This window comes from Nymphalis io, chromosome 27 (genome assembly GCF_905147045.1).
Source record: "Nymphalis io chromosome 27, ilAglIoxx1.1, whole genome shotgun sequence".
NCBI classification, from domain to species: Eukaryota; Metazoa; Arthropoda; class Insecta; order Lepidoptera; family Nymphalidae; genus Nymphalis; species Nymphalis io.
In genome coordinates, this window is record NC_065914.1 from 7160331 (window position 1) to 7186325 (window position 25995).

General features: G+C 35.0%; 2 protein-coding genes across 3 annotated transcripts in view; both read left to right on the forward strand.

Moving 5' to 3' along the window:
• The window catches only part of LOC126778824 (uncharacterized), a 63141-nt gene that overhangs the window by 15519 nt on the left and 21627 nt on the right, over positions 1–25995 (forward strand). The window lies entirely within an intron of this gene.
• Positions 11128–25995, forward strand: part of LOC126778779 (serine/threonine-protein kinase par-1) — a 50555-nt gene continuing 35687 nt past the window's right edge. For both annotated transcript variants that reach the window (XM_050502418.1, XM_050502419.1), the window contains exon 1: positions 11128–11321. In XM_050502418.1, coding sequence (XP_050358375.1) covers positions 11172–11321 — 150 coding nt within the window. In that variant the 5' untranslated portion in view covers positions 11128–11171. The remainder of the gene's footprint in view (positions 11322–25995) is intronic.

The following is a 25995-nucleotide window of genomic DNA, read 5'->3' on the forward strand; positions in this document are numbered from 1 at the left end:
TCGAAAAGAAGTTTAGAATCGAGTGTTATTCCAAGATCTTTGACCACTGATACACGTTTTATATCATCTTCCTTAAATCGGTAGTTGTAAGGGTCCGTTCACACAGACCGGCTCGGAGAGGAGAGCAGATTTTTATCACGTTGGAAACAGTGTTTTGAGTGATTGTAGTAAAGTTTATTTTTGCATTTGCACCTTTTTTGTCATTAAAAATGCCTGAACGCGCTTCGTGTGAAGTAATAAAAGGAGCCGACCGGCTCCGCTTGCGTGCTCTTTCTCGCTCGCACCCGCTTTCAGATCTCTTCCAGCCGGTCGATGTGAAATAGTTGGCGGCTCCGCTCCGGCCAATTCCAAGCGTATACGACCCGGTCTGTGTGAAAAGAAAAAAGCAGGCCGATGCTCTCCGAGCCGGTCTGTGTGAACGGACCCTTAATGATCACTTTTCTTTTTCTGGTATATGTTATACAATTACATTTCTTTATATTCAAAAACAGCGAATTGGTAGTACAATAATCGCTAAGTAAGTTCAAATCTTTTTGCAGACTAATACAATCATCAACACTCTTAATAATTTTATAAGTTTTTGTATCATCAGCATATAATAGAAATTTAGAAGATGCAAATACCGAAACAACATCATTTATATATATATTAAAAAACAGTGGTCCAAGATGTGAGCCTTGAGGGACTCCAGATGGAACTGGTAGAAAAGATGAGCAATATCCTTTCACAGTAACGGCTTGACTTCTATTCAATAAATATGACTTGATCCATCTAAGGAGGTCACCATGTACACCGATGAACTCCATTTTTGCTATTAAGATAGAATGAGAGATTTTGTCAAACGCTTTGGAGTAATCGGTGTACACAACGTCCACCTGATATCCTTTGTCCATTGCAGTCAAAACATAGTCAGTGAATTCACACAAATTAGTTTCAGTTGATTTCTTGTTAATAAATCCATGCTGCTGGTCAATAATTATGGGACGTATGCTTGGAAAGATTTTGTCATAAATTATACGTTCAAAAAGTTTTGGAATTGAACTTAATTTCGAAATAGGACGATAATTTTTGATATCATGTCTATCTCCATTTTTAAAAATAGGCACAACATAAGACTGTTTCCAAATTGAAGGCATAGTACATGTATGAAGGGAAATACAAAACAATAAATGTAAAGGAATAGATATAGTCATATAGCATTTACTTAGAAAAAGAGGTGGTATACCGTCGGGTCCGCTACCTTTTTTAATATTTAAGGTTTTCAAATACTTACGAACATCAGCAAGTGAAATATCAACAGATGACAAATTAATTGTATTAGCATATCCACTATTATTTTGACTGTTACAGGAAAAATTGTTAAGATGTGTACTATGTTCAAAGGATGTATAGAAATATTCATTAAATAGATTGCTTATTTGCTGACCGTCACTTGTTGAGATATCGTTATAATATAGCCGCTCAGGTATTCTCCTGCACTTATTAAAATTATTAAAGAAAAACTAAAATATCACAAAAAATGGAAAATGTATGATAATTACAGTGATTACAGTACTTTTAAATTACTTCGTGATAGACAAAAAAGGGTTGAAAAGACATGCTACGATAACTATCTTGATTTTGCGGAAAATAATATTTTGAGAAACTCTAAGTGTTTTTGGACATTTGTCAAGACCAAACAGAATACAATACTGTAATCACTGTAATTATCATACATTTTCCATTTTTTGTGATATTTTAGTTTTTCTTTAATAATTTTAATAAGTGCAGGAGAATACCACGCTGGATACTTACTAAGATCAACAACCACTTTAGAAGGAATATTCTTTGTAATTATATCATTGATTATGTAATAGAATTTCTCAACGGATGTGTCAATATCATAGTAATCAGAAATAACCGACCAATCAATGTTAGCCAATAATTCATTAATTAATTTATAGTCAGCTTTATGAAAAAGTTTAACAATACGAGGAGGGCTAAGAAAGCTACTAATGTTAATATCTATTAACATAATATCCAACGTGGGATGGTGTAAATCTTCCTTTACTAAAGGTGTTTCACAGCGCATAACCCTACAATTTGAGTTACTGAAGACAAGGTCTAATTGGCGATTATTGATGTTTGAGACTAAGTTATATTGGGAAAAGTTATTTAAGGACATGAAGGAAGACATTGCATTGACCATTGAGTTTCCAATATTCTCACAGAGCTCAGCGGATGTGGACGAAGGAGACCAAATAGCACTGGGAACATTAAAATCACCAACTATTAAAAATATATCTTTCGGATTCAATATCACTAATTCAGAGATACGTTCATAAAAGTTCAACTGATCTTGAAATTGTGAACCCGACTGAGGAAAATAACAACAAAAAAATCTACAATTAACGGGCTTACCTTTTGTCCTTAAAGCTACGCATAATGAAAAAACGTCACAGGAAACAATATCGTTTGACGGCAAAAAGACAGGGTCTTTAACAACGAGTCCGTTACGCACCGCAATCAGGACACCGCCTCCCATTTTATCGTTACGTTCATTGTAGTTACGATCACATCTATAGACCGAGTAGCGACTATCAAAAATTTCTGAATCAAAAATTCCAGGTAATAACCACGTTTCAGTTAGACAAATTATGTCATGTTCACAATTTAATATATTCGAAAAAAACTCAGAAGTTTTTGTTCTAAGACCTCGCACGTTTTGGTACAAAATCGCTATTTTGGATACCATTGCGAAATAAGTAATTTATAAATCATATAAGACTTAAGAATTATACTAAATACATTTAAACTGACCATTCCTGATTTCCTGATCTGATCTGATCCTGAGTTCCCTTATTAATTTATTTTACTTCTTACTATAATTACAAGACAATCCTAATGCATGTGTAGTCTTAAAATTACACAAGTGTTTTGTGGCCTAGTAAGTGGACGTTAGCTGCAATTGGTATGAAATGAATACAGCGCCATCTAGTAAGTTTTTTTAAATATTCGATAGCGTTGACGTTATGAGTCGAGATGGCCTAGTGGTTAGAACGCGTGAATCTTAACCGATGATCGTGGGTTCACCCCGGCAAGCACCACTGAATTTTCATGTGCTTCATTAGTGTTTATAATTCATCCCGTGCTTGACGGTGAAGGAAAACATCGTGAGGAAACCTGCATTTGTCTATTTTTATTGAAATTCTGCCACATGTGTTTTCTACCAACCCGCATTGGAGCAGCGTGGTGGAATAAGCTCCAAACCTTCTCCTCAAAAGGGACGAGAGGAGGCCTTAGCCCAGCAGTGACATTAACAGGCTGTTGACGTTAACTGCGGAATGGAATGAATACAGCGCCATCTTGTGAGAATAATCTGAATTTTAATACAAACCGCAGTTCACGGGAACGCTATTGAATACGTTAAAAAACTTACACTAGAAATCCAAACTTTCGATAACCCGTTTGAGAATGTACAGGGTCCTAACAAGAGGTATCTTTTGAGACCGTAAGTCAAATCCCGTGATAGCTATTTTATAAAAGACCTATCTGATGGTAAATCCACCGGCTATAGACATTAAAATGTTAAATATTCCCTACATCACCAATTCGCCACCAACTTTGGGAACTAAGATGTCCTTTATATCCCTTGTGCTAGTAGTTCCAACCGGAACACAGCATACCTAAAGTATTGTTGTTAGCGGTAGAATACCTACCCAGTCGGGCTTGCACAAAGCCCTACCATCAAGTTTCACTTCGTTTGATTCAAAGATTATTCTAGAACCCGCTATAGATAATCCTTTATTAAATGATTAAAATAATTTCCTCAAACATGTTATTTTTTTTGTCTTAATTCAACTCAAAATCGTGAAAAAAAGAGACAAAAAATGTTGCTACGATCAGATGGTTTTGACAAAATTATGACAATTCAAACGCATTAAATAGTAAGTAATAATAAACAACGCCATCTATTGAAATTTCATTGAACTACATTTACAAAAAAATCATGTGATACATAGATGGTGCGTCCTAACACAATTCAGGATCTCATCTGGTTGAATGGATGTACACGCAATTGAAATATTCATTCATCTAAAGGCGATTGTCAGTTCAATTCATAAAATGTAATTTTGAATCAAAGATTTACTATAAGAAGTTTTAAAATGTATTATTCATTATTATGTTTTTTTTCTCCGTTTTAGACGTTAACGATCCTTATTCTCGCAGCCATGAACAATACGTTTAAATATTTATCGCGCCTTGCGCGTTACGCCATTTTCTCTTCGTCGTTTTGAATTTTTAAACAGCTATTCCTAATTAAAAAGTAAAAGATTAATGACAGTCGTAAAAGATATATTTTTATAAGAACAATACTACATAAGTAATTAGTGTCAAAAAATTAGGTACTATATATACAATACATATACAATATTTAATTAACAAGTTAAAATATTATATTCATTAACTCCTTAATCCGTTAATTAACGAAGATAACAATCTGCATAACAGATTAAATTATATGATGTTTTTTTTTATTTGAGCTCTTGTTAATTTCCGTTAAATTGAACCCCGTGGAGTCGCATATCACCGTGGTCGCATCTCTTTAAATAAAAGTGTTCTGTGGTATGTGACTGTGAACGATTTGGTAGATGAAATTATGGATTTAGACATGATATCCAACTTGTGCTTTGAACTTAATAAAATATATTCAAAAACCATAATCAAAGTATAATTTCAATTAAATTCAATTAGTCATTTTAAAGCGCATAGTTAACAAGTAAAATACAAACTAACAGCAAAAACGAAAATATATTTGCGAAGTTTAACATTTAAAATAGAGTAGGTGCTTTTTATAATTAATGTAATTTATAAGATCGATCATTTCCACAGATAAATATAATATTAAATCACAAGAGTATACCAAAGCACACCAAATAAAGTTATATAATTTTAGTCGACCTTCTATAATAATTTACTTTAAATTGCATAAAAATGTTTTATATGTCAGTCCCGGATTTGTGCGTAGAGGCCTACCGAGGGGCCCCAGCCAAAAATAACGTATTTTACTGTAACCGCTACGGAATGGGGGATCTCTAAGTCAGGGCTTGTAGATGTCTCGAGTGTACAATAAAAAAATAAAATCATCATCAACATCAGAAATCCGCCTTAGAATTTTTTTTTAATGTCTTGACAGTTACAAACCAAATTAATTTGCCGCACAAAGCTCAAAACTATTCGGCTTACTTGTTATTATTAAATACTAGTCTTCGCGTGCGGCTGCGCTGTGTATGCAAAATAGATGATCGGGTAAGTAATTAAGACGTGAAAGCGTTAAACAAATTCACTTTACATTTATTATAATAATTAGAATTGACTGCCTCGTCGGTGTAGTTGCTTGATGTAAGGCCGCAGACCCGGAGGTCCTGGGTGCAATTGCCAGGTCGGGCCAATAAAAAGTTATTGAGGTTTTCTGTCAGAAAATTTTCAGTAGCAGCCCGGGTCTGGAAGTTGGAAGTGTTTACGCTCTCGTGCCTCGGAAAGCATGTAAAGCCGTTGGTCCTGCGCCTGAACTCTTTCCGGTCGTGTCGGATTTCCGTCCCATCGGATTAAGAGAGTGAGGGAAGAGAGAGTGCACCTGGGTTTGCGCTCACACTTGTGCACTGTAATATCTCTTGCATAGTTGGCTAATCTCTCTTGAGATTGACCGCAGTGGCCGAAATCGGTCTGGAGGACATTATTATTATAAATATAACATAATTTACCTACTTGTTTTATTTATCTGTACATCCTAGACCAGCTAAGCGCTGCGCCTGCCTGTCTGTCTTTAAACGTGATAAACTTAAAAACTACGTAACCTTCAAATCCATAAGATTCTGAATACACAAACGTAGACAATTAAACAATCAGTAAATCCGCAAAACGAGTCGTCTTGAACATAGTAACACAGTCAGACAGTTATATTTCTCTAGAGTAATTTAAAACTGGTATTCACCGTTCTCGACTGGTTTTTTTTTATTGCACAATTATATTTAAGTGTTTTTAATGTTTCTCAAAGTCCGTTAATAGAAGATGTTCCGATAGAAACAAATAAAGAACTATGACCTGATTGTACATAGAAAAAAACTCTTATATCAAATTTAAATGAAAATATTTATTGCATACGGTCGTTTGTTCGATTCGTTTGTTCGATCGGCCGATTGATATACATATGTAATTTTAAATGTATAAACATTCAGTGTCGGGGCGGTGATGAACCCGCAGCCAGGAGCGAAAGGTAAGGATCACTGCCAACTGTGCCATGGGTTAAATATACTATATATTATTATAGGTTGCTGCTGTTATGTCACGATTTTTTTAGTTATTCTTTACAGACTCCGTGATCTCAATCACCGATTTTATTTCATGTATCAGTTCAAACTGTCACTTTCAGTAGTATTCCATGATTTATTAAAACAAAAGGTTATGAAACGTTTATGAGCAAAACCTCTATAATATAGTCTATAAATAAAATTATTCAATTGTAATTAATTATCTATGTAATTCGTGTCGGTTTCCGTGGTAGATTTAAATTTATTTTAGTCCTGTTAGGTAATGCCTTTTCAAAATCGGCAGTTTACTTGAATAAAGTATATTTTCATTTGTTTTAATAGATCAATAAATTGATATACAGTTTTGGGATGAAATAAAACAGTCGTGCAAAGAAACCATTTATATTAGTAACTATGACAAATTTTAAGCCAATCGGGCGGATAGTGTAGGAGATCTCGTGATGAACAATATATATAATATTATAAACTGTATTATATTATGAATATATATACCTATAAATAAAATCTGTACCGCATAGACCGTATTGATTGTAATTTTCGATTTATTTACAATATGAAACTTCCGATAACTTTAACCGCCGAAACCGTAGAGAGTAAGTATTTTGTTATAGATATGTATATGAGTATATGCCTACCACATACTGACAATCGTAATAAGATAAACTATTGAATTCTGATAAATGTTAAGGCTAGATTAGTATTGATAACGTTTTCCTTATCAATTGTCTAGCATTGTCGCACGCGCTGAAACGCGTAAATATATTTGAATAACAAGAATGAATGCTTCTTCACGCTTGTAAGGTAACCGATCAGTAACCGTAAGTGATTTCTTGTTAGAGAAACTGCGACGTGAATAAAATTTTACGTAACTTTAGGAATATGTCGAATCACTAAAAAATAGCAAATTGTCTATGGTTTCATCTTAATACGATTACATTTGACGCAAAGCTACGTAAGTACTAAGGCGTAACTTTTTCATATTTTACACGTAAACAATCAAATAATTACAATAACACATAACTAACGTTGCTGCTACGAATTTAATTAATTAACGAACTTTGTAATTGTCTATGGTCTGTTATCTTAGTTATGTGACAAGACTTTTTACTGGTGGTAGGGCTTTGTGCAAGCTCGTCTGGGTAGGTACCACATACACGTCAGACATTCTACCGCAAAAGAGCAGTACTTGGTATTGTTGTGTTCCGGTTTGAATGGTGAGTGAGCCAGTGTAATTTCATTCACAAGGGACATAACATCTTAGTTCCCTAGGTTGATGTCGCATTGGCGATGTAAGCGATGGTTAACATTTCTTACAATGCCAATGTCTATGGGCGTACGCATACGCTCGACCGCGTAAATAAGTAATTTAATAACAAAAAAAACGAAAGTGACTGTGTATTTGTTTGTTTCACTTTCGCGTCTTAACTACTCGATTAATCATGAAATTTTAGTCCAAAAAAGGATATAGGGCTTCCTCTTCTCTCGTCACTCACACACGGAAACTATTATGTTTATAAATACCTATGTGTAGATATATCTTTAGTTATTTTATACTGGCAACTTCGTCTACTTAGCACGCTAAATATATCTCGAAGTTTATATATTTTTAGTGATTGATTAGCACAAATTAACACGAGTGGCTTTTTGATATGCTAAATTTTATTTATACAATTCATCGTACTCGTGTAAAGGAAAACATCTCGAGGAAACTCGCGTTGTGAAAAACTCCAGACCTACTAAAACCAATATGAAACTTTTTTCAAGTAACTTTTTCAATGAAAAATTCATAGAAATTTATCACTCCCTGTTCCCCTTAGAGTTGATAATAATCAAAAATCGTTGATTCTTAACGGATGCTGAAAAAAAACCTATTTTCCAAATTACAGCTTTCTAGCCTCAGTTGTTTTGGCAGGTTAATAGTTAGTCAGGAATCAGAATAATAATTTTATAGACATAGATTTATTATAATAGATTTTTTATTTATTTATAATACATAGATAGACGGACTGACAATGTTCGCCTGATGGTTTATGGTCACAATTGTCAATACGCAACCAATCTTGTGAAATAAGAATTTATGTCACTTATACCTGTAATAACACTGGCTCACTTACTCTTCAAATTCAACTAGTTGAACTATTTGCAATATTCGATTAGATTCATTTATGTCTAACCGTGCTAATTAAACTCTCAATATACGCTCTGCTCTTTGTCTTTATAAATTGCCAATCTTAATTGAAGTGTTATTTTTTTTGTCTTATGAATTATATTATATTGTTAGCGATTATCTGTGGACAATAGCACTGGCAGCATATACATCGTAGCTGTCACGGGCTTCTTTTGTTTTTGCTATACTTTTACGCGCGAATTGTTCTGTCAGTGTAAGTTATCGAAGTGATCAGTAAATGATTTTTATCGCATAATTAGCTAATTTGAATTATTCCTTTCGAGTCTCGACAAAATGTAGTTAAATAAAATATATCAAATATACGTTTTATGTTTTTTTAAATTGTATATTATTTATATACTTAGATACTGAGCCAAATAAGATAGGAAAGCATGCTGATTGCTGCTTACAAATTTTACTCCTGGCTGGCTGACTGACCTGGCTCCTTGACCCTTCTACCATCGGACCAGCCGTGAAAGCTGACATCCTTAGGAGCGTTTTATTTATTCATTTAATACGAAGCGAACGTGATATACAAAAAAAGTTATAATTATATAATAAACACGATGTTGTGACAATTGCAAGCTAGTTTAGCAACATTATTTTAAACTCTTGACAATTAATAAGTACATCTTAAAAAAGAGTTACAACAATTAAAGTATCATAAAATAAATACTTTAAAACGAACTATAAAAAATATTATTTAATTACTAATCTGATTACTAAATTCATCATCATCATATCAGCCAAAAGACGTCCACTGGTGGACAGCCTCCCCCAAAGATGTCTATGTTGACCGGTCTTGCGCTGCCCGCATCCAACGGCTTCCCGCGATTCTTTTTTATCGTCAGTCCACCTTACAGGATGCCTGCCCACGCTGCGTTTTCCGATTCGTAGTCGCCACTCGAGAACCTTTCTACCCCAGCTCGCAGTCCACATTAGTCCAAATCATCAAGGTTTCTTCAAATTCATTAGGTATTTTCAAACTACATTAGTTATTGCCGTCTAGTGTGATTGTGGTCAAGTATGTGGGAAGGTGGCCTAAAGCGGGTAGGTTAACATCGAAAGTCGCATTATTGTATTTTTTTATTACATTAATAGATTTTAGTCAGTAAAGAAAAATAAAACACTGAAAGAACTACATATTATGAAATGACAAAGGAATTTTCCTTTGTCGCGTCTGTCTGTCTGTACGCGATAAACTCAAAAACTGTTGAATATATTTTTATACGGTCTTCACTATTTGATAGAATGATTCCTGAGAAAGGTTCTAATGTATAATTCATTACGGTTTTGTTAAAATAGGTTAAAATATGACGGTAATTCTAGATGTCAGAAAGATCATGCCCACTGATGTCGTTAAATAGTTGAAACGGAGTTGCATGTCTTAGGATGTAAGCGTTTTATGTATACCCTTATACTATCCGTGCGAGGCCGGAAGGATAGCTTGTTTATACATAAAAATATTCTGTAACCTAGCTATACAACAGGGCTATTTAAAAAAAAAAAATCGAAACGCCGCAGAAAGCAATCGTGAAATGTCAAAAAGTGATAAGCGACATTGACCTTAATAATCATAACATTTAAAAAAATACACGCATCAAAATAATGTATCACCTATTCGCTTGTCAACATTTCACGGGTGAGTAACAACGTGAGTGACGTGAAAAAAAGAACTGGAATAATACATAAATTTAATATGACGTAACAAATATCTATAATTTATTTAAATCCAACCAAAAGAATCTAGAACATCGATAACGAGACTCAATACTTGAGCGGTCTGGATTTGAACGCGTGACCTTCAGTTAACTCACGTGTTTTCTCCACTGAACTACCTGCTCCAATTAATATGTATTTATGTTGTACAATTCAAATAATCATACCGAGTCTCTTTAGCTAAATTAAAAAAATATATACAAATATATATGTATACGTATATATATTTTAATATAACCTTATCAGAAATTCTATTAACTCAAGTAGTTATTTTATGATACTTTCAAAAAATACATAACATATAAAATGCCGTCTCGTGAAATTTACAAATTTACACAAATATTTTTACAGTAACTTATTTGAAAAATGCTTTAAAGTGAATCCTCTAACACAATTAAATCTTAATACATTCGTTTTGCACGTTGTTATAGCTTTAAATTTTTGGTTTAGTACGAAAAATCGATAATTTCGTCTGACGTACTTTATAACTTGTTTGAAATTGCCGCCTGTGACGTAAACTATCTTCTGACGTCACACGGCCCCACAGAATAGCTGCATCTCGCTCATACTAATTAATGACAAAGCAGCATGAATGAGAGGGAGCAGGTAACGTAAGCTTGTGAATTGAGTACTTTTTTTATTAGCTAGCGTTGTTCAACTTGAACCTTATGGATAGATAACAAATCACTGATTACTTTATCTCGTGCTATCATTTCGACAATGTTGTTGCTTTTGAAATACATCGCTAGATAACATTATTGTAGTTTTATGCGTTATACGGCCTTGTTTTTCGCATTTCGTTATCTAAGTATTTGTTTTTGTTAATGAAATGTCGCGGGGCGGTGTTGCACCTCCCTATCGAATGACGTGAGCACGGAGCGCCTCCGCGGCAAAAAAGCGAACTAACTCCAGTAATGAGAAATTCGTCGGGAAGTACGCGGGTCTAGCTGGATGTACCGCGCTCGTCCTCTACAATGGCTAGTAATATTAAGCCGATGCACAAGACCAAACACTTCCCGATAGACCAGCTAGTATGCGTCGGCAACTACGAGTTGGAAAAAACTATTGGCACGGGCAACTTCGCCATCGTAAAACTCGCCACACATTCTATAACTAAGAGTAAGGTGGGTACCTATCTCGTTTCGACGCGTATTTCAGTGATTTTTGTGTCCCCATGATATGGATTTGCGTCTTTACTTATGTGCCTTACCAGTTACTACCGGATTGAGTTGTCAACACAGTGTTTAGTGCGTGTTTGTGATCTGTGATCGGTTTTTTCCACTGTAGTCGAGTCACGGGTGTATTAAGCGGAGCTCAGGTTTGCAATGTAGTATTGAGAACTCGTTCCTCAAGACGTATCTGGATGACTGATGGGGGCGAGAGCGACAGAACGTGTTTTGTGTAAAAAAATAAAGTTTGAACCCGACCAGTTTCACGGTGCATTGTTTACTATACGTGACCGTATATTTTATGCACTTTTTAACTCGGTCGCATAATAATCGAACTTTGAAATTTTCTTGAGCGAAATTTTGTTCGCAAACTTTTCTTTTTAAATATTTTTTTTTAGCTTATTCAACATTCATTTGTTAGTTTTTTGCGAGAAAGGCAGCAATTGACCTTCAAAATGTTTTTGCGACAATTATTTTCAATTGGGAATTTTATTGGATGTTCTTCGTTCAATTATGGTGTCGAGTCTTTATTAAAGTCGCTTCAATTCTCGACACTAACATAATAACATGTACACAATACGTGAGAACTACTGATTTCTTATAAGAATCTTATTGTTTAAAGATTTCTCTTTGTTAGAGAAAGTTTTTAAACTTCTAATTGCCCTTATTGAAAACTAAACAATATTTAAAAAGTTGATAAAACTTTATGATTGAAATATAACCTACGAATATTAATCCGCGCATATCGATACGCACAAATAAAAAAATACAAAATTGAATGTTTATACATAAAAAAAATGATGTCGTGACAAAAATATGTACATGAAAACTTTATTTACATAATATTATGTACATATATTACACAATATAACCATAATAATAACTAATAACAAGAAAAACTAGTTAGAAAATATGTAATCATATTTAAATTAATATAATTTAATTTGAAAAAACTCATAAGACATGCTGTAGTTTTTCAACAAACCAAGAGAAAGAGATAGAATAGAGGGATTAATATTATAATACAAGAAAAGTGGTGGTTAGGAAAGTAGATGTTTATAAGAATTAATAAAAGAAGGAAGGTGTGGTGGTGTGCAAAAAATAAAAAAAAACAATATATACTTTATTCAAGTAGGTTTTACTAGCACATTTAAATCACCATTTTACAAGATTAATAAATGTGTACCTATTTGGAATGTATATTGTACTGATCAGAACTTGCTAGAAGCTCGTAGTATATACATTTCCATCAATTAAATAATTTAGAAATAGTATGGGGTGGTATGTAGTAAGTTGGTGTTGTTTGTTGTTTAACAGGTGTTAAGTTACACAGATTATTCTCTTTCTATCCTCATTGATTTGACATTCGAAAGAAGAAGACAGCATTGTTTAACTAATTATGGCATAAACAATGTCAAACTGTTAATGTCTCAGGAGGAAGTATAATTGATTTAAAACATTGGCAAATGCTCTATATGATAATATTTCACTTTCGAGTTAAATATTGTCATCTATATTAATATTGTATGCAGACGATGTGCATTATACACAAATTAAAATTATCACAGGAATTTGAATAATTATTATAAATAATTAGAGATGAAAACTAAATAAACTATAAGACATTTACAAGGTTTTTTGTGCTAGGAACTTTGAGCAAGCTCATCAGGTAGGTAACACCGACTCATCAAATATTCTACCGCTTAACGGCAATACATGGTATTGTTGTGGTCTGGTTTGAAGGATGAGTGAGCCAGTGTAATTACAGACACAAGGGAGATGACATTTTCGTTCCATGGTTGGTTGCACATTGACCAGCTAGGGTATGGTTAATAAAACATCTTATATTGCCAAAGTCTGAAAAAAATTTACATACATTTTATTTAATCTCTGGTAATTTATAATGGAGGAACTATAAGATATCCTTGCTTTGCATATATAGGCAGTTTGATATATCATTAAGTAATTTATTTAATATATAATAGGGTTATTGATCTGTACATGCTGTAACCGAAGACAGGTGAAAATGTAGATTGCAAATTATTAATAAAGGCACTGCTTAATCATATGTTTATTCATCATGTGCTGTGACAACCTTGGGACACCTGCCCAGGAACACTCCACATTCTCAAATGTGTAGTTTTCACCCAGCGATGGGACATTTGCTGTTTATTCAACCATGATATGTAGAATAAATCATTTAAATATTGATCTATAAATATATATAATATATATTTATATTACAGATGATGGGATATTAAAAATACTATATTTACATTAAATCCTTAAATAAATACAAATTAAAAATTGTTACTGTACAAATGACTGTACGGAATGGTGGCAATTAATTATTTCTATAATATATATTTCATGTATCTTGGAAAGGCTCTAATAATTGTTTCAAATTTCCTGTATCTAAATGACACATGAAGAAAACATTCAAAACTTTTTCAATAACTTATATTGTTAGAGCCAAATTAAACTTGGTCGCTTATTTATTATACTTTATACGTTGTTTGTTGTACTGCACCTTTACTTTATATATATGTAAAATATAATGTTAATAATAAATACGTATACAATTATCTATGACAGCGTTTCAGTAAATTTGTCAAGAGCAAAAAGACTGACAAAAAAAAAATGTATAGTCTATTTCACCACAAGAGGGCTAAAGACAAATAAACAACTTTGACTTTGAAATGACGCGATATCATTGGTCGAGATTTTGAATCTATGATATTCATTATGGATTCGCGAAAAATGGCGTTTTGAACGGCGCTGTAGTTGTTATCGAAACTTTGGAAGTGAAATTCAAATGAATATATGTCTAGTTAAGTGGACTAGTGTTGTATTATCGATACAGATACATTATCAACTGTTTGTAGTTCAAAATATAGCAAAACTATTAGCAAATCGCGTTAAATACGTAAGCCGAGATGGCCCTGTGGTAAGAACGCGTGAATCTTAACCGATGATCGTGGGTTCAAACCCGGGCAAGCACCACTGAATTTTCATGTGCTTAATTTGTGATTATAATTCATCTCGTGCTTGACGGTGAAGGAAAACATCGCGAGGAAACCTGCATGTGTCTAATTTCACTGAAGTTCTGCCACATGTGAATTCTACCAACCCGCGTTGGAGCAGCGTGGTGGAATAAGCTCCAAACCTTCTCCTCAAAAAGAGGAGAGGAGGCCTTTAGCCCAGCAGTGGGACTTTCACCGGCTGTTACGGTTAAATACGTAAATCTAGGGTTTGTTTATATACTCCTTCGCTTGGAATATACTTAATGTAACTTCTGAGTCTTGCTGAAAATTCTTGTCGGAGTTATTTGTACATTACGAACGAACTTATGGATAGCCGATGAGTCTAGAATATTCTACCCATTTTCTTATTAAGCCTCAAATCCTTAACATATAACCAAATATAGTATATTCAATATACAGCCTTATACAAATGAAATGCAAAATTTCATGATGATCGGGTGAGTAGTTGATACGTAACAAACAAACATACTAACTTTTAATAATACGTCACGTTCTCAGATGAATGTGACACACAGCCCACGGAACAGCATGGAGTATGCTCTAAATGTTCTCAAAAGCAGGTCAGACTTAAGGCCAGCAGTGGGATATTTACATGCTGTAACGCCAACACACACATAGTATAAAATTATTATTATTATTATTAATTACGCTAACACGTGACGTATCGTATACCAAACTAAAACATCTACCGTATCGTATCAAGAAGTTGCTTAATGCCCAGCATCCGTTGCGATAATGTCTCTGCTTTCTCACTCGATTACGCCGAAGTCAAAATGAGTAATGATTTGAACAATGTATATTCATCTGTTCCCGCATATCTTATAAATGAAGTTCGTATCGTATCGCTGCCATGTTTTTAACTTCGGTCTCTGCTGTTGAGAGATTATAGTAAAATTTAATGGCCTTATTTCAAAATTTGCGCCCATATCTGTCACATTTGAAGCCACTGTACAAGCGAGAAAGCCATTATATAGACAGAAGTAACAAATTTACTGGTGGTAAGGACTTTTACAAGCTCGTCTGGGTAGGTACCATCCACTCATCAGATATTCTACCGCAAAACAGTAGTACTTGGTATTATTGTGTCCCGTTTTTAAGGGTGAGTGAGCCAGTGTAATTACAGGCACAAAGGACATGACATCTTGGTTCCCAAGGTTAGTGGCGCATTGCCGTTGTAGGGGATGGTTAATATTTCTTACAAAGCCGTAAGCAGTAGTATTTTAAGTATTGGCGCGTCGGGCACAAAAGGGATATTTTAAAATATATTAATACATGAATACATTATATATATACAAATAAAAATTGAAGCTAGCTACTGTAGAAATCATGACCGCGCTGTAAGTGTACGGTAGCAAGTGTTGCATTTCCCCTTTGATACGCCATTTCGATCTCCTGGGCGTAAATTTTACCAGCTATAAAATTTTGAATTATTTATGATATTGTATAAAGTAGGTAGGTAACTCGACGGGCCGGTTGGCGTGGTTATACTTGACTTTTACGCCGAAGGTTGTGGGTTCGATTCCCACCCAGGACAGACATTTGTGTGCATGAATATGTCTGTTTGAGGCTGGGTGTAATTATCTATATAAGTATGTATTTACAAAAGAAACTCAGTTGATCAATTTCCATAGTACAAGCTCTGCTTAGTTTGGGATCAGATGGCCGTGTGTGAAAAATGTACCAGGATATTATATTATTATATTTATTTTAATTAATTTAAGAGTACTTGTGTAATAATAATTAGGTTCAGTTCATTAAGAAAAGTCACATAAAAAAGTAACGAAAACGGGTAATGATTATTGAAGGCGTCTAGGCTGCCCCCTACAAGATCTTCACCCCTTCAGCCATAGAGTAAATAAGCCACTGCTATTAAGTAACAATAACTACAATGTGGAAAAAAACTTAGAATTTTAATATACAACACCATACTAATCTTTATTTAAATGAATGCTAAACTATTTTTAAACATTTTCTATAAATATAAATGACTGATAAATTTTGTTATTACAACGAATTTTACAAAAAAATTGGTTGAATCAACAACTTTGAAGATACGAGTATATAAATAAGTAACGCGTTATACATATGTCAAATTCGCAAATATATACATATAATAAATATGTAACTGATCGCTGTGGAATGGTGGCAAGAATCAGCATTTCCCCTTTGAATCACAATTCCGATTCTCTGGGTGATTAAACGAACCAGTTAGTTGTTTAGTTGGTAATAAGTACTTATTAAAAAAATACAGATTTACGTTTTAATTTTAAAAGGACACAATTACCTGAGAAGGTATCGTTTGCAGTCACTTTTAAAGCAATGTCTTTCACATTCAAGTATGTCGTAATTGCATGTTGCCCTATCTAGATCCGGGAGCCGATTAAACCGATTAAATACTAATATACCACGAAAATAAAACTAAATATTGTATATACTGAAATATAAGTTGATTTTTTTAAATTATGTGCGGGTAAAATCGCGGGCACAGCTAGTCTAAGTATAGAAGTGTTACTCGTCCATTATCAAATTAATCTACGACCGGTTCGAAGCACCACAGACTTGAGAAGAAGCGAAAGAAACAAAGGAATTGTTTTGTTTAGCTTCAAACAATAATAAATATTTCTTTTTTATTTGTAATGGCCTGGAGGCGATCATTACATTTCCATGGTGTGCAATCATATAAAAATTCATTGGTTTTTTAATTACCTTTGTGATAAAGGACAAACTTTTCTTTCCTTTTAAATTTCACAATTGAATATTTTTGTTTTCTGTGATCCAGTTGTAAAAGCGTATACATTGTCCAACAAAAGACTTACTAATCCTGTGTAGTCGAAAGTAGTTACAAGTTTATGCTCGTTCCTAGTGTTAACAAACGTCATAATTTCTGGAAAATATTTTGTTTTTATGTAAACATAACATTATAAAATACATGTTGAGAAGCGATCATTATTTTAATTTTCTCTCTCTTCAGGATGTGTGCCGGAGGCTTGGAAAAGAGCTAATGTGCAATGTGGTTCCCAAAAAAGGGGCTCGGTCTGACCCGGAAAATTATCGGCCAATAGCTATCACTTTAGTGCTTTGTAAGGTGTTGGAACGGATACTTAACACCCTAATCTAACTAATGATCGCCAGTACGGGCTTCGACCAAAACGGTCCACAGGTTATCTTCTAGCGTACGTAACAAACATCTAGGGTGAAGCTATCGACAAGCACGGGGAATCGTTGACTGTCAGCCTCGATATCTCCAAAGCTTTTGACAGGGTCTGGCACAGAAGTCTTCTCTTCAAGCTGCTGGCATACGGTCTGCCTGTTCAGCTCTGCACCTGGATAGCCACCTTCCTGCATAAGCTTAGCCTCCGAGCCTTAGTTGATGGTTGCGCTTCACAATTCCATGCTGGGGTTCCCCAGGTATCTGTGTTATCCACATACTCTTTCATTTGCATATCAATGATGTGCTCTCCCTTGGGAATATGCATTGCTATGCAGAGGACAGTACAGTGCATGGGGGATACCACGGACGCGTAGTAGCTGCGCGAGCGGAAATTGAGGAAAGGCGGGTGAATCTTTTTGTTGAACTCGATAGGACGTTAGAACTCATCGCCAAATGGGGCTCTGATAATCTTGTTGAGTTTAATGCCAAGAAAACACAGGTATACGCTCTCACAGCGAAATAGTCACCATTCCCCTCTCTTCCCTCCCTCTGTGTGCACTCCGCTGGTGATACAAAGCAAAATCGCCATGCTGGGGATGAACATTCGCTGCGACCTTAGTCCATGGGATTACACCGAGGATGTTATAAAAACAGCTTCACGGAAACTCGAACTTCTGAACAAGGTGCGACGTTTTTTCACGCCACAACAACTGTGCCTGTTGTACAAAACACAGGTACAGTCTTGCGTTGAATATTGGTCGCACCTTTGGGATGACTCCGCTAAGTACCTACTGGAGGCCTTGGGTCGGTTGCAGCGACGTGCGATCCGCATTATTGGCGACGTAAAAGGTCACAAACACCCACGAGCCTTTACAATTGCGTCGAGAGATAGCAGCGCTGAGCGCTTTCTATCGACTGTATCACGGCGAGTGCTCTGAGGAATTATTCTCTCTAATTCCTGCTTCCCCCTTCCTTCATAAGTCTACGCGAGCTGGCTCTCGATGTCACCGCCTAACTGTGACATCAATTCCATCGCGCACAAAGAAATTTGGCAACTCCTTTCTTTGTCGCACTTCCAAAAAATGGATTTCCTTACCAGCTTACGTGTTCCTATCCTCTTACAACCAGGGTTCCTTCAAACGAGGCATGAAGAGGCATCTTGCGGGCCAGCAAGGCGGGGGCGGCTAGTGCGGAACATTCTTCCCGACTGTACTAGCCGTCGTCGCGTTTGAACTCTACTACCACTTACCATCAGGTGGAGTAGAGTCATTTGCTCTCCCGTTAAATTACAGTGTAATTAATTACAGTGTAATTACAGGCACAAGGGACATAACATCTTAGTTCCCAAGGTTGGTGGCGCATTGGTGATGTAAGCGATGGTTAACATTTCTTACAAGGCCAATGTCTAAGGGCGTTTGGTGACCACTTACCATCAGGTGGCCCATATGCTCGTCCGCCTTCCTATTCTATAAAAAAAAAAAGTTTCTTAAAATATACATCTTTATAAATAATTTGGGCATAGCTTATAAATTGCACGAATAGCCTTTTGTACAGTAAAAATCGTATTAATATCGGGCTTACAATGCAATAGTAGATTATGTTGGCCCTAAATTTTTAAACTGTCCCACTATTTCATACACCCTTGTGACTAGCTGTTTATTTTAGAAGATTAAATATATATTATGCTACTAGATTCAGAATGTTATATATCGAGAAGAGCCGAGAGATAGTCACTTGTTATTTTCTTTTCTACGGTTTATTTTTACATTTAATTTTTATCTATTGAAAATCAATGAATATGGGTCGTGTTTTCAAGGTTCGAATATGTATGTGAGTTTCTTTATTTCAGCTAAACTTTTAAACTTTCGAATAGATTTTGTATATAACAATATATGGATGATAATATGGTTAAAATTCTTACGTAATAATCCCGAGTGGCAAAAAATTCGTTCATTCAATTAGGTAGGTTCCTAGGTCATGTTCCTTTAAATAAAGGAACATGACCTATTTTTTGATAAAAAAAAATGTGTATTGACAGACAAAGCGCTGATTTTTTTTTCACGAATCATCATGAGTACCATAGATCTCGACCAATTATGTCAATTCAATGTCTCAGTTGTTTATTTATCTTTCTCTTCCTTTTTATGTTATAGGAAGGGGGACTGGCAAACTGGCCATCTGTAAGTGGTCACCACTGCCCATAGACATTGGCGATGTAAAAAATATTAACTATTTCTAACATCGCCAATGCGCCACCAACCTTGGGACTAAGATTATATCCCCTGTGTCTGTAATTACACTGGCTCAATCACCCTTCAAACTACTACTAGCGGTAGCATATATACGGTACCTCCCATACCTACCCAAACATTCGAATAGTCTAAACAACTGACGGCTGCATTGCTATTCTATGACAAATCATCTGTGATTGAATGACTTCTCTCAGCAAATAAAAGACTTAACATTTTATTGATTCGATGGTTTGTTGGCAATCTTTTAAGGTTGCAGATCCTATAGTCCTGACTTCAAACACGCTAGTGCTTTAGGAGGCACGTAAAACAACAAGTAAAGACCTGCTCGTGATGTCTCCCGAATAGTATTGGATTGCCATCCCATCGGATTATGAAAGAGTGCTGTGCTTGCACACACTTTTGCACTAAAACCTCTAGGCATTTGGCTTTTTCTCGAGATTAGACGCTATGGCTAAAATTATATCAGACTTCATTTAAAAAAAAAGAAAACCGAGTGGAGCTGGGACGGGTAGTTAATGATATATATAAATGTCATAATTTTTTTTTTATAGAATAGGAAGGTGGACGAGCATATGGGCCACCTGATAGTAAGTGGTCACCAACACCCATATACATTGGCATTGTAAGAAAGGTCGACCATCGCTCTCATCGCCAATGATGTTATGTCCCTTGTGCTTGTAATTACACTGGCTCACTCACCCTTCAAACCGGAAAACAACAATACCAAGTACTGCTGTTTTGCGGGAGAATATCGGATGAGTGGGTGGTACCTACCCAGAGGAGCTTGCACACAGTTCTATCACCAGTAATTCAGTCACTTTCGAATTTCAGTTCACCTTGTAACTGGCAAAGGCATCTGAATTTATTAAGTAGAAAGTTGCGGATCACATTCCGGCATGACGGTCCAACGCGGGTTCATGGATACACATGAGGCAGAGCTTTTTTCTTGACATCGTTTATTTACTTATATATAAAATAATAATAATATAAATCAATTTTTTGTTATAAGTTGGAAGTTTCATATTACAGTGCAACCTTAATATAATGTACCTCAATATAACGACTTCCTCGATTTAACAAATTCTTCGTAATCCCCTTGAATTGTCCATAAGAGTCAATGTGAAATATCCCTTTACATTACGAACATTTTTTGCGAACAACCTCTTTATAACGAATTTTCAACTACCAAGAATATATACTTTATATATACCTCTAATTAAAGAATTCTGTCCAACAACCCAACCTTTATATAAAGTTCCCACCAATGTATGACTCTTAATCTAATAATTACGTAATGTTGAGGTGAATAAAACAATTTTTTTACCTCTTTATAACGAATTTTAGACCGACCTAACCTCAACATAACAAACTTCAGTTCCATGAATTACTCGATATAACGAATATTTAATGTTTCCCTTCCGATTTGCGATATATCGAGGTTGCACTGTAATAGGATACTGACAGCCTGCAAAAGTCCCACCAGATGTCGGCATAAACGCTACCAAATAAACTAAATATTATAACGATTGAGCTATTTAGGAGAAAAAAATATACAGGCATACCAGAAATGTGTATATAAAGAAATTGATTGTTTATTTTAAAATATTTAAAAATAATAAAACGTGTTCTTAAAAAAAGCGATATTTAAAAAAATCTCATGAATATTAAAATTTTGTTTTAAATTTAGATTCGAAAACCAGTCTTGAATATATTTAAATGAGAACCGAAAAAGTTATTATAACAATATGAAAACGAAACTGAATAATATTTTAGCTGGCAACGATATCACTTAATATTTACATTGGCAACACTTCACAGTATAGACGGGATATGCCCTGATTTGATCAGACGCGATTATCCCGTGTATAAATAAAAATATTTTCTTTTAAATATAGTACGTCATCAATGGTACGATTATACATTATGAACTTAATAATTAGAATGAACCTTCAGGATTAATATAGGTATTTATTATTCCATTAAATTAAATAACGTAAAACCAAATTATGGTTGTGCTGGAACTTGGTGAGGTGTTATTCGTATGCCGTGAAAGTCCTGGCCTAAAAAAATATGGTTTTCTTTGTATTACTTGATGGTGGGGTTATGTGCAAGCCCGCCTGGGTGGGTAACACCCACTCTTTAGATATTCTACCGTTAAACAGCAATACTTAGTATTGTTGCGTTCCAGTTTGAGGGTGAGTGAGCCGGTGTAACTACAGGCACACAACATCATCGTCTCAGGGTTGGTGGCGCATTGGTGATGTTAGAAACGCTTATGTACACCTTTATTATATCCCAGGGTAACTAGTTGGCGTGGTTGCTAGATACTTGCCTTTCGTGCCGCAGGTCGTGGGTTCGATTCCCACCCAGGACAGACATTTGTATTTATAAACATGTCTGTTTGTCCTGAGTCTGCGTGTAATTATCTATATAAGTATGTATTTACAAAAGAAAAGTAGTATATGTAGTATATCAGTTGTCTGGTTTCCATAGTACGAGCTCTGCTTAGTTTGGGATCAGATGGCCGTGTGTGAATAATGTCCCACGATGTTATTATTATCATCCCAGGGTAGCTAGTTATGTTAATAACATTATTATTCAAACGACAGCCATGAATCTTCAAATCATTTAAATATAAACTAATGACATATATTCATCTAACAAACAACTATTGGTAAAATTATGAATCACATTTTTAGCTTCACAGATACAAATTTATAAATAATAAATTTTACATAATTATATACATAATTGCAAAATAAATTATCGTTTTGTTAAATTTAATTTGAATCTAATTGGATCATGTTAGAACGTCATATTAATTACAAGCGGCCCTTGTATTTTGATACCTTTCGTTACATTATTGCAATTTTCGTAATGATTATTATTATCAAAATAAAATACTAATAATAAAAGCTAACACGTTGCCATACAAACCGATGGATGTTGAAACTTTTAAGCATTGATGGAATTCACGGTTGAAATACGAATGTGTATTAAGTTACTGGAATAGTACTTAAGTTATCTTGTACTCGTATTATTTATTATTACAGGTATATTTATAATATAAACGAAAGCCAGAAGACGCAGCCCTGTCTTTATGGTATATCTCAATATTCATGGCGATCCGTTAAACGGTATAGGAGATAACAACTAAGTGGGCTTATACTATATACTGGTGGTAGGGCTTTGTGCAAGCTCGTCTGGGTAGGTACCACCCACTCATCAGATATTCTACCGCAAAACAGCAATACTTGATATTGTTGTGTTGAGGTTTGAAGGGTGAGTGAGCCAGTGTAATTACAGGCACAAGGGACATAAAATCTTAGTTCCCAAGGTTGGTGGCGCATTGGCTATAAGCGATGGTTGACATTTCTTACAATGCCAATGTCTAAGGGCGTTTGGTGACCACTTACCATCAGGTGGCCCATATGCTCGTCCACCTTCCTATTCTATAAAAAAAAAAAAAATATACCACTACATATTATAAAACATGAGTTGGTCAAAGTCGAATTCACCACATGACTTACGTCATTAAACATCTACGTGTTACCGAGGAGAGCAGGACTTAACTACCTAAAAAGCCGAGATGGCCTAGTGGTTAGAACGCGTGAATCATAACCGATGATCGTGGGTTCAAACATGGGCACCACTGAATTATCATGTGCTTAATTTGTGATTATAATTCATCTCGTGCTTGACGGTGAATGAAAACATCGTGAGGGAACCTGCATGTGTCTAATTTCATTGAAATTCTGCCACATGTGTTTTCTACTAACCCGCATTGGAGCAGCGTGGTGGAATAAGCTCCAAACCTTTTCCTCAAAAGGGAGAGGAGGCCTTAGCCCAGCAGTGGGACATTAACAGGCTGTCACTGTACTGTACTTATAAAACAAAGGGCCCCCGCAGCGTCTGTCTGAACGCGAACTCATAAACTGCCAAACTGATTTTCATACGGTTTTGGAGTGATTTGTGATCGTTTAGGCGTGTAATTCATTATTGTTTTGTGTAAATCACAGTTTCACATCGTTATACTTACTTATTGATTGTCGTAAATCTACCGCCGGTAGGTTTAGCGGTAGAATATCAGAGGGGTAGTTTAGGTAACAATATATATCCCACAGCTGGAAATGCCTTTCAACATGAAAGAAATTTTATGTTATCACAAAAAAAACAAAAAAAATACCGGTTCGTCAGAATCTACATTCCGAACCCGTTGCTTTAAGTTTAATTAAGCCAAGTATATATTCACGTTATATTTTTACATTAAATATATATTTAGCTTTCCGGTTATTTTTAGTGAAATCCACATTCCGAAGCGGTAACAGCCACAACCTGATAGATTTGTTAAACGATGCCTTAAAACTGCTTGCGAAATAATTAATTGAAGTATTAAAGAGAAAGAAATTCATGTCTTAGCCAACGCGCCGGCAAAGCGTTGCCAAAAATATATTTTTTTATTGCGACGTATTATAATTATTTTATATCAAGTTAATTATGTTTTACCGCCATACCGCAATACTTATTATCGTGTTGCCGGTTTGAAGAGTGAGCGGCCATGTGGTTGTAACCACAATTTGAGAGAAACTCTAAAATATGAATTAAATTTAAATTGTATGCATATTGGTGTTTTTAATTATATTCTTAGTAAACCTTATTATCTAGCCGCTAGACCAACGAGGCAGTTTTCAATAAGACTATCAGTGTACTCTAAGAGCTCACTACTCACCCGTGAAATATTGACAACTTATACTGATATACTTTTTTGATGCGTGCGTTCTTGTATTGCTATGATTATTACGGTCAATGTCGCATATTACCTTCTGATATTTCACGACCGTTTTCTATTGAGTCTCGAGTTTGGTCTTAAAGAATGACCCTACAATTTACTATATATTTTTAAAATTTATTATATATTTTCTTCATTCCATTGAATTTCTTCCTCTTATTTATTTCTATTTCTATTTGTTCGTCTTATTTATTCATAATGGTCCCACTGTTAGGCAAAAGAAGATTTACTTCTGAGGTGAGGGCTTGGAGCTTGATCAACATGCAGGTTTTCTCACGATGCTTCCGTTACCTCTGAGCATGAGATGAACTTTTTCACGCGAATTTATCACTTTAACCTTTCTATTCAAATTTAATTTTCAAAGCGTGTAATATTTAATTGAATTTTTTTTATGACATTTTACGAATTTTCGCTTTCTCGGGATCGAGGCCCCTGTGCCTAGGGCCGCCTGTATCATTGATACGGCTGACACGGCATAAGCTACGCCCCTGACCGCGGTTCTTGCCCGTATTTGATCCCGCAATCTTCGGTTAAGATTTACGAATCCTTGCCACTTAGTTTTTAGAAATATACAAACAAAATAAGTTTTATTACATAAAAATATATAAAGAAGACATGAAGATAATATATAAAATAATTATTTATTTATGACCAGATTCTTTTTGTAAAAATTATTTAATTTTAAATTGAAAACTTAATCAAGGGAAATATTTCATGCGTATTGTTTTTAATGAGTGATCTACACGCTAGTTCTGTGTGTTGTTTAATTTGTACACTGAGGATATGAGGAATATCTCTGCCTCTTATAAAATAAAGTCCTCACGTTGCGTCTTTCTGTCTGAACGCGATAAACTCAAAAACTACATATTTCATTTCTGGGGAAGCCAGTTAGTGCCGCTAGAGAGTAAGGCAGGGCTAATAAATTTGATTTAAAATTATTGCTAAAAATAAAATAAAATTTATGTCTCATTGCTTCGCTGTCCCGTTTTGTTCCGTTAAATGTAAGACATACGTTACCGTAAGACGAAACTCTCTTAAAACTGTGGTGTACAGTAAGAGCCTGTTAATGTCCCACTGCTGGGCTAAGGCCTCCTCTCCCTTTTTAGGAGAAGGTTTGGAGTTTATTCCACCACGCTCCAATGCGGTTTGGTAGAATACACATGTGGCATAATTTCAATGAAATGAGACACATGCAGGTTTCCTCACGATGCTTTCCTTCATTAACGGTGCACGAGATGAATTATAAACACAAATTAAGCACATGAAAATTCAGTGGTGCTTGCCCGGATTTGAACCCACGATCATCGGTTAAGATTCACGCTTTTTTTTATGACAAATTTTTTTACCTCTTTCTAACCTATACGCCATCTTGGCTTTTTGGTATACAGTGTCT